Genomic DNA, 17,562 nt, shown 5'->3' on the forward strand with positions numbered 1-17,562 from the left:
GGGGAAGGTGAATTCAGCCCTCACTGGAGGGAACTTCACTGATCCCAATGTGGGTCATCACAGCCTGAGCAGGGAGTGCAGACCCACCCCATCCCCCCCATGGCAGCATCTTCACACAGGAACGCTTCCCATGTCCAAAACCTGGAGATGGAATTGCCTCCACGTCACTGCCTTTGTGGAGGTAAAACCACAGGAATAATGCAGCCCTCAGGCCACTTTCTGTCCACGGTGAAGTTTGCTTTCAAACTTTTGCAGGGGATCTTTATGGTGATCACTGGTTCTGGTGTTTTGCTCTGAAGATTCCATCAAAGTAGAAAAATCCCATTAAGAACTAAATCCGAGTTCTGTTTCATTTACAAGCAATTAGAATTAAATCAATACTAATAATAGGTAACTGCTGGTGCTTACAAAGAATCAATATTACTCAAGGAGTTCAATACTTCTGAAATATAATTATTATAGGGGAAAATATCACTAAAGTTTCTTATCCAGAAACAAAAAAAACCCCCTACATTGCAAAATCACTTTGGTGTGATGGAGTATCCAGAATAGCAACTTCCCAAATAAAGCTTTCCTAAGCCTTGCTCTTCAGCTTGTGCTGTGATATGTGGGTGTCAGCTTGGTCTGCTCCTTGCTGTTCTGAGGGGTGCTAAATTCCAAATATAATCCAGGGCTTTCAGGGCTTTGGGTTGGGTTGAGCAAAAAAAGCTACAAACCATAAAAAAAATCTACATCTTCATCTTGAGGCCCCACAGTAGGATGGACCTGCAAGTAGGAGCAGAATCCAGTAGAAGTGGCTGAGTTTGATATGTGACCCCTGCAAAGTTGCTCAGCCTCACAGGATGATGGCACAAACACATGGGCAGGGCAGGGCAGATGTTTGCTGAAACAACTCACCGGGAAGTTGGGTGGGACAAATCATTTCGTGAACCTCCTGCAAGTTTTGAGCCCCCTTAATAAGTGTGGCCCAGTTTCTTTTTCCCTGACTGAACAATTTGCACAGCTCTAAATATAAAACTGTTGATAATGTATCTGTGTTGGAGGCAAAGGGAGTTTGCTCCAGGAACTCCACAAAGGCAACGTGTTGTGTCTTTCCAACCACACCACACAGCCCCACTTCTAAAAGATGAATCAGGCACGGCCTGTCTCCCTTTTCATACCCACATACAAATAAACATGAAGGCCCATGTTGAAATTATAAATATATTTGTGGTTTTTTGTAATCATGGCACTACACAGTGAAAATCATGTCTTTTTTTTTTTTTTGTTTCTCTTGGAGGAATCAGAATCGAATAAGACAGTATTGATACAGAATATCCTCTCACTGTCCTACTTCATCCTGTTTGTGTTCTCAGAAACAATGATCCTAACACTGGAAGCAGTGAGTGCACTGAATAAGCTGGAGAGCTAAAAGAAACACTCCCACCCTGGCTGTGACATCAGCGTGGTGCAAACCCCGGGGGCAAACTCTGGCAGCCAAAGGAGCAGCTGCAGAGGTGCCAGTGAAGTCAGACTGGCACAGGTAACTGCCCCAGCCAGCCCCAGGGCAGTGCCCCCCTGGCACAAGCACTTGGAAGAGGGAAATGGTTTTGATCTTGGTGTTCCTGGTGCTGAAATGAGGCACGGGCAGAGGGTGATTTGCTGAAGGTCTTGCAGCTGATCCCTGTGGGATGGGACAGCACTCAGGGGTGCTGAGTCCTGGTGTCAGCCCTGACCACACGGGGTGATTCCCTCCTACTGAGCAAGGCAGTATTTTAATCAGAGAGTGTTGTCTTTTAAGAAATAAGAGCATTTACAGTAGTTCAACAAATGCTACTTTTTACCATCTGTAATTATTTTATAATAGCACACAGTCCTTAGCTGCTTATTACTATGGTGGTCGTTACTTCAAGCCCTCACAGCTACTCTAGATAATAATTTAAATACACAGAGCTTTAAAAAAATATTTCCATTACAAATATTTTAAAAATATACTTATCCTAAAAAGCTGTCCAGCACTATTCCAAAAATCTCTTGTAATAAATGTCTTTTTTTTTTTTTTTAATTTTAACAAAAATATCTACCATCATATAGAAGAGCTCAAGTTTTGACAAATCTATAGTACAGTCAGAAACATCTTGGGCCAGATTTCACTCTTGTTTATACAGTTGCCAATTTGGATCCTGGTGTTCATTTCAGTTGGGTTATTCTGGTATAATCAGGAGCAGAATATAGCCCTTAGTGTTTTAAAATAACTAAATGGACTGGATACTGCAACAGTTACTGGTGCTGAGCACTACAGGGGAGGGAAATCCTTTACTTCATTGCATCTAAAAATGCAAAAGGATGTTATATTTAGTATTTGTGCCATGACCAAAGAAGTGCCAGGCATCTGCAGTGGATGACTCAGACCCAGAATCATATTCACTTATAGAAAAAAATTTTTTTGGCTGAATGGTGCCTGCAACTGCTGTCATTAAATGGGGGATGGATGTCTGGGGAGAACCTTTGTAGGGAGAAAATGCCAACCTTCCTCTCCTGCTTTCTGCAGTTCTAGGAATCATCTTAATTGCATTTTGTTACTCAGAAAGCTGTGTGACTTTAACAGAATCTCCCTCTATTTGATCTAGGAAGGGGCTATTTTAAATTGCTTCCATATTTTCCAGCTGAAACGCTTCCATCCTTCCAATCCTTTTCAAAGGGCATTTAGAACAAGATTTAAGTACTTATAAGAATCTGCATCTCATCAGGACAATCTGAAAACTGGGAACTCGTCTTTTAAAACACTGGAACACTTTTTTGCCTTCCCCCCCCCTTTTTTCTTCCAATCTTCAACACTGGAAGTTTGTGGGTGGTTTTTTTTTTTTCTTTTCCTCCTTTTTCTTCCAGTCCTCAAATTTAAATGCAGTGTTTGATTAAGGATGAAAATGAACCCAATCTGATTGCATCAGGTTACATGTGCAAGCAAAGCTGGCAGTGCCACATCTGCCACTCCTACCTGTGACCATCACTGCTTAGAAGGGATCCTCACACCCTGGGACTGCATGGAAAGCTTTTACTCTACTCCTTCTCTTCCTAGACTTTGGCTGATGATCTAATAACTTATAGACCGAGGAAACTTAAGGATATAGACTAAGTTCAGTCCTCACTGTCATCTTCATCATCATCATCATCCTTGCTGGGAGCACACCTCTGGAAACAGTGCACCAGGGTGGCCAGGAAGAAGCTGGACAGGATAGCAGCGATGGAGACGGCGACTCCGGAGAAGATGATGATGAAAAGGTCTGTCAATGACAAACTGAACTTGCACTCACTGAAGCTGACCTCAGATAACTCATTCAGGAAGATTCTCCTGTTCTCCACAGGCAGGGAGCACTGGATTTCGTGGAGACCTGCGAAGAAGAGGAGAGGGAGACAAATCAGTGGAATATCAATGAGTCCTTCTGTCACTCCAGGTCAGAGATTGAGGGGCTGAGGAGAACTTTTTTTAGGGTTCATTTCTGGTTTGTGAATTTGTTCAATGTTTAGGAAAAATTGGTGCAAAAGCTGTCACTGTCCAAAAGCCATTACATAACCCTCCTGAAAATGAAGTTATTTGGCCTCCAGGAGGTCAGGTGTGATCAAGGACCGTGATTTGAGGGTTTAAAAAAGTTAGTGTTGAACCCTGGATGCATCTAAACCTGGAGGCCTGGAAGCAATTCCCAGCTACTCCATCTGAACACAAACCCTGACTCCAAAACAGGGTTAGCAGGGGATTCTGCAGTTCCCTTGCCTTCTAAACATTACTTTTTCCCATGTAGTTCCAAAAGTACAGTTGTTTTTCTGGTCAGAACAACAGTTTGGGTTTAATGGATGCTTGTTTGTCTGTGACCTGCCTCCACCTTTTCTCCCTGGCTGTCCTGAGGCCAGGCAGACTGGCAGATATTGTTCCTCCCTGCATTACTGGAGAATGCCTAGAGCTGGGCTCTTTGCAGTGAAAGCAAAACCCCCCCAGATTTAAGAACTTGTGAGGATACAGGTTGATGCTGGTCGGTAAAAGCACACAGTTCACTGCATATGCCCAGCTCCCTCTTCATTCACAACGGGGGAACATCAGGAGGGGGCATTAACAGGGCTAGAATGGAGCAAATACTGAAGGGAATTCAGTCTGTGGGGCTCTTGGCAGGACAGCTTTTGTCTTACTCTCAAGGATATGAACGTAAAGGGGAAATGTAAAAGTGTAAGAATTGTGTCTTAGCCACACAAGAACTGCTGCTGGGTTGTTTGGGAACTTCCACTCTTTGCTGGTGATCCCAGAATGTTCTCCCTGGTTTTGGCTCTGCCCTGCTGTGTGCACACAGAGGACTTTCCATCACACAGCTCTGCCATGGAACCGTTCTGGCACTTTAAACAGGGAATGGTGATAAGATTTCCTCTGCATTTGTGAATCCCATTTTTCCCGTGGCTGGATAACTATGGCATGTGATGTCTTACTACTAAACCTGGGCTCCTGGGGTTACTGGTGCCAGCCTGGCTGGTTGTCTGGATCCAACCCAGCCCAGCTGTTGTGTTGATTTGAAAAGGAGTTTTAGCTACTTCTGCTATGGAACCAATTATCACACTGACCTTGTAATGGTGATTGTATTAAATTTTTACCCCTAAAAGCCCTCCTGTATTTATTATATCTGCCTAAAGTTCTATTGCCTTCCCTTCTCTCATTGACAAGGCACTGAGAGGAGGTGCCAGCAGGACAGGACAGCAGTCAGAGTGCCCAAGGCTGACTGGTTTCCTCCAGGCAAAGCTGCCCAAGCCCTCACTGATTTTTCTCTGAGCCTGGAGTGCACTGGCCATGCACAACAGATGGTGAGGAAACTTGTCTTAGAGACCTTGGAAACCTCCTGTCGCTGGAACTGACCTGGAAGGTAAAGGAGCTACAACATCCTCTGGGACCTGTGGAAATCTGAGCCTGCAATATTCATATATATCATGCCCTGTACACGAGCTGATACCCTGGAGCACTTGAGTGAGCAGTGGCTGCACTGCTGAGTTCACAGCTTCACTCCTTTGACAAACTTTCCTATGGAAGAAGTGACAGTTGCCCACCAAATCATATTTTCATTTCAGCAAGACTCGGGAGTAGCAGCTCTAGGGGTTAATGGGATTAACAGCACAAAACGGGGACAAATGGATATCATTCCCTCTTCAAAACCATGAAACACGAGGGAGGAGAGAAAAGCCATAGATGGAATTCCAAGACCTGTGTCTTTGTTAACCAGATTTTAAAAAGCAAACGTTTTTCAGTAAATAAATGTGAAGCTGACAGGCATCAAAGCACTTGCTGCTTTTGTGTAGAAAGAGCACGAAAATGAATGTAACATATTGCAAATTCATTTGAAGAGGAAGTTTCTTGCTAATAGGAAAGATCACTGCAGTGAAAGCCTTCACCAGCTGAATATGGCACCTAAACAGATCCCATTTGACTTGTGGCAAGCACAAGAAAATAGAAGTTTCTATATAACAGTGTTTCTGTAAAAGAAACTAGTAGAACAGGTGGTGAGACCTCCTGAGAGCAGCTGAGCTGTGCTCGCTGCAGGTCTAAAGGAACAGTGCACAGGTGACCACAAACAACTCTATTTTATTCTGTTTTTAACTCACTGCAAAAGAAATTCTCTACTGTCCTCACCTGCCAGCATTTGGAGCACCTCTGTGCTGGAGTGGTGAGATGGTGGTATCAGATCCAAGCTTCCATAAGGAAGGAAGTAGAAAAGAATATATTAAATATATTTAAAAAGAAAGAGACAGAGCAAAAAAGACTCCAAAAGAAAACTGTTGTTCTAAGCAGTTCTACACACTTGCAGCTCCTGCAACTAGAAATTACTTACTATGGTAGTATTTCCCCAGGATCCCAGAGAGGGAAATGAGCCCACTCATCCATTCCCAACAGCACTTCTGCCACGGATCAAAGCTGAGCCTGTGGACTGTGAGCTCTGTTCCTGTCTCCCTGATGCTTTCACCTCACCTCACTACACACAGAATGCAAACAGAAAGCAATCTGCAGCACACCGAGGCACTTAGAGGGTGTTTCTTGGTGTGACAATCCGTGCACTGCCAGGATTTTGAGACTGATTATACAATAAGGAGGAATAAAGAAGCTCCTCTCCGTGTAGCCATGGGTACTGGAATTTAGGTCATGTTCTCGACCCAAATAGATGAGTTGGGAATTCGCTGCTTGTTTTGTTGTGTGACACCACAACAGGCTGGTGTGGCCTCAGGTTTTTAGAGAATTCTTTGTTGTTGGGAACAACAGATGCCAAGAGGTGACAGACAGTGAGAGCCTTTGCCTGCTCGCAGCTGTGGCTTCAGCTCCTCTGTGGGTGCACCAGCTTTTCAGTAAGAGAGGAACAAATTGCCCTCTCCTATCCACACACAGAGCTGCTAAAACAGTGCTGGGAGCAGCCTGGGAGGGCTGCAGAGCTTGGTGGAAGCCCATGGCAGTGACTGGGGGGCAGGAACATGGGTTGGGCCGTCCTGGTGGGTGAACCTTTCTCTTCGCCGAGTCGTGACGCTCTTGGCAAACCCAGCACAGTGACAGAAGCTTTCCTTTGGACTCCCAGGGGAATTTGGAACAGGCTGTTCACTTGGAGCAGCAGTAAGACTGGCAGCTCTGCTGCTGGTGGAACAAGGGATTCCTCCTCCCAGGGTTAATGCAGTGGTTGCTGCACCGCAGCTTCCAGCTGTCGACCCGAAAACCTCGTGACCCCCAGGTCACACAGGTCTGCTAAAGGTGACAGACAGACAAAACCATTTCATCTGCCTCCTTCCACAGCAATGTGCTACTTGCTGTACATTATTTACAGGTAGGTTTTCCTCATGCCTGAGAATCCAGAGTGTGTGGAGAGCTGATGGGCTGTTCCCCACCTGTCCCGCTGCATTGGTGCCCAGCAGTAGAGCCAATTCTTTTCTTTCCTTGGCCAGGAAGTGATTCCAGGTCATCATCATACACCCTCTGCATGAACAACAATCAGTATTCGTTAGAGGGTGTAGGATTTTTCCTCAGTGTGATTCTGTTGCTCACAGACTGGTCAGTCAAGTCACCTGGCCCCTCACACAACCCTTCTGGAGGACAGGAGGTGCCCTTTAACCTGGTACTCTGCTTTCTCACAGAATGGAATTAATTTTTATGGCTTCTTTGGGAGGTGTTTTTTTGTATTTTTTAGTTAGTTTATTTGTTTGTTTTAATTTATTTATTCTGTGGAACCTATTTGTTCTTCTAAAAAACCAGCCAGGCTTCTTGTAAAGGGCATCTCTTGATATTTAGTGCTTGGCTGCAGCAAGAAAGCCTTTGATGACATTTATATATATCTACCTCATTGCTCCCACAACATATTCAAGGAGTTGCTTCTCCATACCAAACAAAACTGTAAATGAAATAACAAGTGTGAGGGTGCTATAAATACCCAGCTCGTGTTATTTTGGTCAGGGCCATCCCATTATCTGTAATAACCCCAGCTGTCCCAAGGACAATGTCACACACTCTGTATCCTTTCTGCTCTGTCATCTGAAGGAGCAGATGCATTTCACTGGCAAGCTGTAAATGTACTGATTGCTTTGAAGTCCCAGTCAAGGGACAGGTGCTGGATTCTAGACAGGCTTGTCTTAACACTGAAAAAAATAAGGATGAAAATGCAGGTCTGTACCCTGAGGAATAGATTGGCTCAGTAACACGGGACGTGTGAAAAGGCTGGAATTCCAGAACCATAATGTTAAAAGGAGAGGCTTGTTTTTAAAAGAAAAACAAACAAACAAACCAGAAAATGTGTTTTTTTATAAAGAAGTGATGCAGGAGGGTCCCAGGTGGAGTTTATTTCAATGAAATTCCCTCATGGGTTTTAGAACAACATGACTTTGAGATGCCTTGTGTTAGAGCAGTGTGACTGCACTGAGTCCAGCACTTGAACCCTACAATGAATCCCATGCAGTTAGGCTGCTGCTGGCTCCTAATGAACACTGGTGCATTTGTTTCTGGACCATGCACAGGTTCACTCAGCTGAGATCCTTCCCCTGTAAAACTGAACCTCCTAGAGCATAGATGCAGCCCCAAACCAGACTGCGTGCAGGCAATTAATAATTCCCTTGTAAATGAATGAAAACAGGCTGACAGTGCTGCAGTGCCCCAAAGTTGTAGCTGTACTGAACTTCCCAACTCAAAAACAGCCCAGGAAAGCCCAGCTCCCACGTTCCACTGGCAGTCATTCTGCTGGGACTCTGTGCCCATGATCCACCCGTGTTTCTCACAGGCACTGTGTGACCAGGAATTTTCTGGTCTGACAGTGCCTTCTCCTGGGTGTGCCCTGGGATTTCCTGGATATGTTGGCCGATGCCCTCTTGTGCTGTGGGTTTTGGTTTGTATTCCTCCAGCTACAGACAAGCCCCAAGAGGTGTCACTTCCTCTGGGTCTGCCTTGGAGGACTCCTGGTGTCTTTCCATCTCTGCTCATTTCTGCTCCTTACAGCTTTTCCTGCAGAACTTCTGGAACTGGTTTGTCTGTTATTTCCCAGCTATAATTTTGGATGCTGAATTAAAAATAAATAAACAAATAAATAAATAAAAAAGAAGCCTCAGTCCTCTTGGGTCTTTGTAGAGTTCACAAAAAAATGGGTATGAGGAGAAAGAGTTTCCTGCCACTCAGCAATGAGCAGCAGGGTAAGATAACAACAAACACTGGGATGTGTAGGAAATACAGCCAGAAAAATGTCTGAAGCCAGAAACGTTTGAGTGGGCTTCATGCACATGTGTTCATTACTATGTAAACAGTACTACAATAGGCTTTTTTGTGTGTTTTTTGAAGTAAAATTGGTATTTGCCCTCTTGGGTGGAATTTAGCTGTTCCCTCGTGTTGCTGAATGCAGTTGACCCGGATCTTGAGATGTTTCAATGTGGCATTTTGTTTCTTGTGTGGTATTTTGCTCCCAGCTAGAGTTGCTTTAGTCTACTTAAACCCTGTCACTAATGTATTAGATGTATTAATAAGCAGTGAGAGAGGCAGTGCCTCTGCAGAGAGATGAAATTCCATTGGAAATAGCCCCGAGCAATCAGAACAGTGAGGCTTAAAAAAACCTGAAGCCTAGATTTAGGTCCCTAAATAAAACTTTCATGGCCAAGTGCCCTAGAGACTCCCAGAACAACATCAGAGGGTACTTAGCAGTTTGTCTCGAAGCCTAAATATAAAGTTTAACGCGAGGTGTTCACATCTGCAAACGCTGTCCTCACATCCTCAAATCTGGGAAAGATGGAGGTGCTCCAGACAACCTTAGGGTGGGGGACAGATTGTTTTACTGAAATGAGTGGGAGATCAAATTATATATTTATATATGTGTATATATAGAAACAGATTTGATGTGCTTGTTAGGGAATATAATTTCTGTTAGGAGTTTCTGCTCGAACAGAATAAAAGCTGCTGAATGTGTGAAATGTCTTGAGGCTTTTAATTCCCTTCCAAAAGCACAAATATTCTGCTCTGTTCTGTTCTGGTGATGTGCTACCATGTGCATGATACTGGGGGAGAAGTGATGGCTGGAATGGACAGAACAGCCTGTCCTTTCTAGCTGAAGCTTGCTCAGGTTCTATATTAGTACATGAAGTTAAGGCAGCCTTCTCTCCACAGCAGATGAATAAATAAGGGCTAATGAAGAACTGAGAAGTCAAGAGGATTGTAAAATCCTCACTTGTTTCGCTGGTTGTTGGAAGGTTAAACAAAGCCTGTCCTCTCGTGTGATTGTGGTGCTTTGTTTTGAAGACAAGTTTAATATTTTCAGTGAGCCCAGGGCTACTATAAAGACCTGGACTAAAGAAATAAGGCATTGTTTAATTTATAGAAGAAGTTTAGTAATAGGTTTTGTATTGTAAGGAAATGATGGAAAGAGTCTAAGGAGCAAGAAACGGACACCTCATGGCCTGGTCTTTCTAAACAGCCTTACAAAAATCATCCCATTCTTCTGGATCTGGAAAGGTCTAGAGAGAGTCAATCCTATGAGGGTCAGGTTGGACATCAGGAGGAATTTCTCCATGGAAAGGGTGGTCAGACACTGGCAGGGGCTGCCCAGGGAGGTGGTGGAGTCCCCACCCCTGGAGGTGTCCAAGGAAGGACTCAGTGCTCTGGGCTGGGGGACAAGGTGGGGATCAGGCACCTGATGATTTTGGAGGTGTTTTCCAACCTCAGTGATTCTGTGATTCTGTTTTATGATTCTCACTACACTGATTCAGTTCTGAATCTCTCTTTTAGGACTGAATTTCGTCTGAGTTTCTTGTTCCAGCAGCTGCTCACAGTCTCACTGTCACCTGCTCTTGCTTTTCCCCTGCCTCCTCTCACTGCCATCCTCCTCTCCTGTTCTTTTGCACAGACAGGCTTGACCTGCAAATATGCCACTTTTCCAGAATTTACCTGTCCATCCCTATTGAGGAGATCTTGAAAGTAGCTAAACATCTGTGTCAGCACTGGCACTAAAACCCTCTTGGAGTATCTCAAAAATGTGCCCACATTTTTCCAAAGCAGAGCAAAATTTGGCCAAACGAGCACCAATCCTCACCTAAACTTGTGCTACTTCAGTTTCAAGCATTCAGAACATCTATTTCATTTATCCCAGCATAATTCTATTTGGAATTCTGTCTCTGGCCACTTCTCAATGAGTTTTTCAAGTCTTCCTGGAAATACCAGTGGTCACAGGCTACCCTTTAAAAAAGCTCTGTCTAAACCTTCTTATCAAACTCCTAAAAGTCTTTCCAATGCTGTTTTCATAGAGGGTAGGGAAATTTGTAATTCTTGCAGTGGATAGTGGGGAACTTAACTAACTAACTAACTAACTAATTTAAGTAATCCCAGAAACTCCACACAACTTCCCAAGGATGCTGAGAGGAGACAAAAGTAAAAAGCAAAACAAGGGCAAGATGACAGAAAGGAGACACTACAGTCACACTCTGAGGAATACTTAAGCTCTAATTAAAAGTAGTGTTAAAAATGCATTAGTCATTAGCAAACAAGGTCACAGGCCCTGCTGCCCAAAGTGTGTTCAGTAAAAATCAGCAACAGGGACCTCTACAAAGCCCTTTGATGTGGCTGTTGCTGACGGCTCTTATTTCTTTGTTACAGGCATTTTATCTGAATCCAACCCCTCCACCGAGGCGGGATCCTCAGAGGGGGTTCAACAAATGCCTTTTGCACTAATTTTAAACAGTTATTTTTCACCAAAAATTTACTCCATCGAAGCCCTTTGCATTTAACCACTGGAGTGGAAGGTTCAAAGCCCTCAGTTCTGTAGGTCATTCACACCCTTTGCTGGATGAGCCCTGAGTTTCAAGCAGCATCACTAAAAGAAGTAGGTGAAGAGATGAGGCAAAAAAGTGCATTTGTAGCCAAGATAAATGTGATACACAACAAGCTCTGAAAGCAGGAGAAAGCCCAGCCAGGTATGATAAATGGCTGAGTGTATTTTTTTAGACCAATTTAGGCATTTCTTTTCTCATGATATTTTTTGTTCTGTGAGGTTTTTTCATGCTCCCAACAGAGTAAAACCTTCCATGAAAGGTTTCACACCTATTTTTGTAGGGACAGAGATCTTACAGCAACTTTTCTATTTCCAAAAGCAATAATCCAATATTCTTGACATCCACACTCCTACTGATGGGAAGCCTTTACTGTGAATCATTGGCCACCATGTGCCATCCAGGTGTAACAAATGCCTGTATAACCAAACATCCTTCTACAGAAAATCTTTATAAGTCTTATACTAAACATTGTGACCCATAATGGGCACTTTTGCCTTCTCCAGGAAAAAGAACTATTCTATTTTCTCCACTTATCACCATCCCACTGATCTTCACAGTTCCTTTGTTTACTTTGCACTATGCTCACTAATTTGTTTTTAATCAACTACTAACCAAATCAGAGGGGGAAATTGTCATTTGGGTTTAAAATTTGATGAAAATGCTGGTTTAATATCTCGTGCAGCTCCTTTAATAAATCTCCCTGCAGATCTGCCAGGGCAGAGTGGAGCGTTCACCTAATGCCAGTTAAGCCTTTATTTAAAATTCAGGGTAAGTGAATAAATGCTGGGCTCTGTAAAATCAGTCAAATCCCAGCTGTTCGTGTGAAGTGATGGGTGAGATGAGCAGAGGCAGCTCAGCTGGGCAGAGCCTTTCCAACCTTCCCAGCTTTCCCAGCCTTCCCAGCCAGCTGGGCACACAGGTCAGCCCAAGTTAGAACTTCACCAGCTATTTCTGGGAACGTGCCAGGAAGAAAATGGACCTGGCTCCTGCAAAACTAATGAGTTGAAGTGTGGCTTTTGTTCAGATCACCGAGCCCTCCAGGGACCTTAATTACACAGGGAGAGCTTCGGGATCAGTTACTGAGATTGCAGTTCCCATTTTTATATCAAGCTCAGGCTGACCATTCCCCTGCAGTGCTGAAGGGGAAGGGGGAGCAGTGGCTTAGTGATTAGTTCATAGTTAGTGAGTGACTTACCTCAGATGGGGCACATCAAACTATCTTAAGTTATTCAAAGTGAAGAACCAAAATGCCATGTCCTTCTCCCAGCCCTGAGTTCAGCCCATGCCATGCAAACCCAGGAGCTGCTGCAGAATTCCAGAGCAGGAGTTTGTTTGCAGCCAAGCTCTTTTCTTGGGCCCTGAAAATGCATCCCTATCTTTTTTTTTTTTTTCTTATTCTGTATTTCCAGACTTAAAGCCTGCTGCCCTACTTATCTTTGTGTGTTTGCTGCAATAATCTTTCTGTCTCCAGCCTCACAGCACTGTCAGGAGGAGCCAGAGAGTCTGAATGCTGAATCTTCAGTGAGTTGCTCCTTCCATCCCTCCCAGCAAAGGCCAGGATGGCTTTGGATAAGTATAACCAGACAAGTGACACTAATTTAATCAGTTCCTGATGGGTGTCGTGTCGTGACATCATTAAAAACTGGAAACTGGATGTAAAATGCAATCAAATCATAATTCTAATAATTTAACTCTGACTGTCCAAAAGTCATTTTGCAAGGCACTCAACCCTGTATTTTCAAATGTCACTGAGACAGGCTGTCCTGTTTGGGTTTGGTTTTGCCCTCACCTTTGTGAAGAATGTTTTGGTAGTTTATTAGAGGAGACAGTCAGTGTTTTCGTGGCAGCAGCTCACAAGAAAACGCTGACTGCACTCGCTTTTCTGCATCCCTGCACATCTCCCCTGACATGGCTGGGTGCAAAGAGAGGGGGGACTCACTCCAGGGAACAAATGCAAATCCCCGGGGGACAGCTCTGATCAAACCAACCATTTCAATATTTGCTCCTTCCCTCCTTGTCTTCCCAAATCAAATCTTCCTTAAAGTTTTGGAAGATCTGGACAAACTAGTGGTTTTTAAGGTATTTGGTAAAAAAACTATGTGGATGAGAAAAAACACTGTGGGAAAGCACCTCTGAGCTTGGAGGATCTTGGGGACCCTGGCAATGCTCGAGATATAAGTTCAGATACACTTTGAAACACTGACAGGGCAGCAGAGAAAGAGGTGGGACAGGCTCAGACTGACCAGACTCAGTCTGGATCAAGGGGAACAACCGAGAAGTTCATTAAAAGCAGGGGAAAGATAACAGGTATTTGAACTGAGCACTAGAGACAGGCAAATATTTGGTTCAAATCAAGCAAACTTTAGCTAAAGCAACAGGGAAGGTGGGAAAAAAGGCCCAGATTTGGTGTAGAAAGAATCAAGATCGAAGTTTCACTGAGGCAGAGGGGAAAAAACCCAACACTTCTCCCTCAAATAACTCCTTCCTTAAAGCAGCTGCTTTACAGCCAAGAATATTTAGGGCAACCTAGATGAGTGTATTAAAAAAATGCTACCCAAGGTCATGAGCATGGGAAGAACCTGAATAACTGACTGCAGACTCTGAGCATGTAGAGACAGGACACTGGGGGATGGCATCAAACTGACAGGGGAGGTTTAGATGGAATATTGGGAAAAAATCCTTCCCTGGGAGGGTGGGGAGACCCTGGCACAGGTTGCCCAGAGAAGCTGTGGCTGCCCCATCCCTGGAAGTGTCCAAGGCCAGGTTGGATGGGGCTTGGAGCAACCTGGGCTGGTGGAAGGTGTCCCCTCTGTGGCCCTCCCGAGGTTTCCCTGCTCTCAGGCACCGCTCCCTGGCAGGAGTTTATTCCCTGGTGCTTGTTGGGAGACATGAACTGTGAGATGATCTCCTGCTAAAGCTGGATTAAGAGAGGCTTTGGGGTCTGGTGGGACATGTGGAGCAAGACTCTGGATTCCCCAGACATGCCAGTCTTAATACTTTTATTTTTCCCTCTACGCTTTTCTAAAAATTACTGGCTCAAATACCGGTTATATATCCTGCATTTGGGGGGATTCCAGAGCCATTTCAATTTATTTCTAATATTGGAAGCAGTGCTGTTGTAATGAAAAGAGCCAAAATCTAGCTACTGAAGAGTTTCAAACACAGAGTATCACAGCAAGGATGGTCCTGTGCAGGGCCAGGAGTTGGACTCGATGATCCTTGTGAGTCCCTTCCAACTCGGCATATTCTGGGATTCTGTGAAAATACTTCCAGGAAAGGGCTGTCAATCACAGATGCATAAAATGGGAATTTAACTCTTTTGTAGCAGCTTTATAGCTGATCAGTAAAATGAGAGAAAAATCTGAGGAGCTGGCATAGGATATGTAGCAGCTCAAAGGGCTTATTGTAGAAAATATATTTACCAGAGAGAAAATGAAGTCTGGAAGAGAACCAGCTCTGGGCTGAACGGATTTGAAAAGGCTCTTTCACTCCCTAACTTTAGCCCATAAATCAAAATTATTAGGGCTTAGTTTAAAAAAAAAAAAAATTATTTCTTAACAGGGAGGAGGACCTGCTGCTGAAAAGAAGCCACCATCCATTTAAGGGGCTTGCTCTGCTGGAAAGCAGGCAATTCCAGCCCGAGCAAACTGCAGCGTGGGGCACTGCAGACAACCTGCCCGGGAACCCTCCCACGCACACGGGGACACTGAGAGCCACCCAGCTTTACCTTTCTGCAGCTTGGACGCGTTGTCCTGTATCCAGCTGAAAAGGTTGGCAAAGTCACAGTCACACACCCAGGGGTTGCCCTCCAGGCGAATAGTCCGCAGGGAGGGCAGCGCTTCCAGGGCTGCCACGTTGAGGCTCTGTAAGTTGTTGTCATTCAGTTCTAACACTTGGAGCTGTTCCAGGTTCTCGAAAGCAGCCTCGTCCACGTCCACCAGGTTGTTGTTGCCGAGGCTCAGCTTTATCAGCTTCTCTGCTGATTTGAACGTCCCGGCGTCGAGCTGTGTTAAATTGTTGTAGCTTAAGTCTAAATACACCAGTTTGGTAGAGCTGCTAAAAGTGCCCTCCTCTAAAGAGGTGAGGGAGTTATTCCTGAAGTCCAAATAGACCAGATCTCCATAAAATATAAAGAAATCGGCTGGTATCGCCTGAATGTTGTTATCAGCTATAAGAAGTTTCCGTACATCCAATGGAAAGGGATTAGGAACACTTGGGAGTCCTTGATCCCGGCAATCTATGGTGTGGTAGTCCATGCAGCTACAGGCGGCAGGGCAGAGATGACCCCCGGGCAGGAAAAGCAGGCAGGCAAAGCCAGCAAAAGGCAGGAGGCAGGAAGGAAAGCATGGCAACATCGTCAAGGATCTGAGCGCTGGGATGAGCAACCACTTCTAGGAGAAAGACATTTTGCTCAGCTGAGCAGGAGTGCCTGGTACTTGTGTGTGTGTGTGTGTGTGATTGTATCCAGGAGATCACATATCATCACAGATCCGATAGCAGCAGGCTGGGAGGGGGAGGGAGAGTGGCTGGAGGAGAGAGGGAGGGAGGGAGGGAGGCAAAATGTGAGGATTTACACTGTCAGAATATTATGATGCTGTGCAGGGTGAGGAAAGCGATGATTGGGTACACGGAGGAGCTTTCAAAGGACTCCCTTGCTTTTGTGAGCTAAAAAAAGCCCAGAGCCTGTTTGCACATTTGCTGTATATTCCAGCAAACTGGAAATCACACCTGGTCCTGTGACTCTGACAGCAACAGCTTATGCTCAAAAAGCCCTTCAGGTTAAAAACTCCGATGAGATCACTTACTGTGCTTCTTAGCAGGAGCCTGCAGCAAGGTGACCAATTCCTATGGAAATCCAAACATAAGTCAGGCAGCATCCTGGATGCCTGCAAAGGACTGTTCTCCCTTTCATTTGTAAAACAGGGAGCAGAGGAGCAGCGAGGGGGAGGGAGCCCAAAGACAGGGAATGCTGGCTTTGTGCTCTTTCTGGATGAATTCTCAGCTCTCAGAGCAATTCACATTATCTAAATGTGACTCAGTGTCTTTTAATCAAGAAGAATAACTGACTGCAGCTACACAAGGAATATGGTCTCCAAAATGGGGGGGCTTTTTCCATCCTGTTTTAATGACCCCCAAAAGCTACTTTCTACTACAGCCCCAGTAATGTCTGTTGGGCCACATAAAAGTGCAAATATTGGATCAAACCTTCAGCTGGTTAAAACTGAACAGATTTCCTTCATTTTCAGGGGGCTGAAATATTTGACAGTCGGTCTGCCTGTCTCCCATGGGACAGCAGAGGTGATTTGGCAACAAGGCATCTGTGTTTGCCTGACATCCCCCAAAACCCACACCCAGAAAGGCAAGTCCTCAGCCAACTGCACACTTAATTTTTAACTCCATCAGTCCCTCCTTGTGCTCAGTGTGTAAGCAGACAAATGGGACTGGAGTGCAGGGGTCACACCCCTGGATGATTTTTCTGGGGAGAGCTGGTATTTGGGGGGGGGGGTTGTCCTGAGGAATAGAGCACAAACTCTTTGGAAAGCTCATTCTTAGGCCAAAGAGAGGCCAGTAATCACAATTTAAGGGCAGATTTCATAACTGAATTCAGAGTACCTTTCATCCAGGACAGGGTAGGAATATTTCCTTTTAAGACAGACTATTCTCCAAGATACCTGTACCTGATGTCAAATAATGAGAGCAGTATCAGCCACCTCTCCTTCAGTATGCCCAGAGAAACACTGACCTGCTGGGAGGGAATGGAGAGGGAGCCAGGCTGTTCTCAAAGCATCACTGACAGAAAAAGAGGAGATGGGCACAGATTAAAACCCATCTGAACACGAGGAAACATTTCTGTTACTCTGAGGGTGGTCAGAGAGGTTGAATATTCTCACAAAACCCGGGTGGGGACAGCACTGGGTGAATTTACTCTGACTCTGCTTGAGCAGGGGACTGGATGAGCTGATTCCAGAGGTCCCTTCCAACCTCAGCACTTCTCTGCTCTGCTGTCAGGAAATGAAGATGCCAGGAAGGTTTATACCTTTGAACACCTCTCCCACATTTTGCAGCACACTTCGTTTCGAACTCGTAGGTCTTTTGGCTAAAGCACCTTGAAGCAGCCTCTACATCCCTCCCATGAAGACATATCCTGCTCCAGGTGTCTGGAATTACTGCTAAAACACCACCCAGAGAGACATGGGCATAGCTGCCTCCATAAATCACCAGGGCAAAGCCCAAATAAATTCCTGAGATGATTCTTTAAAATATTTACCTTTAAATTACAGA

General features: G+C 44.8%; 2 protein-coding genes across 2 annotated transcripts in view; one reads left to right on the forward strand and one right to left on the reverse strand.

The window, feature by feature from the left end:
• Positions 1 to 549: 549 nt before the first annotated feature.
• Positions 550 to 15,813, reverse strand: LRRC38 (leucine rich repeat containing 38). The gene is made up of 2 exons (XM_050322551.1): positions 15,008 to 15,813; positions 550 to 3,371 (listed from the first exon to the last, which is right to left on the reverse strand). Exons 1-2 carry the CDS (start codon positions 15,633 to 15,635, stop codon positions 3,118 to 3,120), a joined length of 882 nt encoding a protein of 293 aa, XP_050178508.1. The 5' UTR covers positions 15,636 to 15,813; the 3' UTR covers positions 550 to 3,117.
• The window catches only part of TMEM51 (transmembrane protein 51), a 317,126-nt gene continuing 313,576 nt past the window's right edge, over positions 14,013 to 17,562 (forward strand). The window contains exon 1 of the mRNA XM_050322557.1: positions 14,013 to 14,080. The gene's annotated coding sequence lies outside the window, so the exon portion shown is untranslated. The remainder of the gene's footprint in view (positions 14,081 to 17,562) is intronic.

Source organism: Myiozetetes cayanensis, unplaced genomic scaffold, assembly GCF_022539395.1.
Source record: "Myiozetetes cayanensis isolate MyiCay16 unplaced genomic scaffold, myiCay2020 scf28, whole genome shotgun sequence".
NCBI classification, from domain to species: Eukaryota; Metazoa; Chordata; class Aves; order Passeriformes; family Tyrannidae; genus Myiozetetes; species Myiozetetes cayanensis.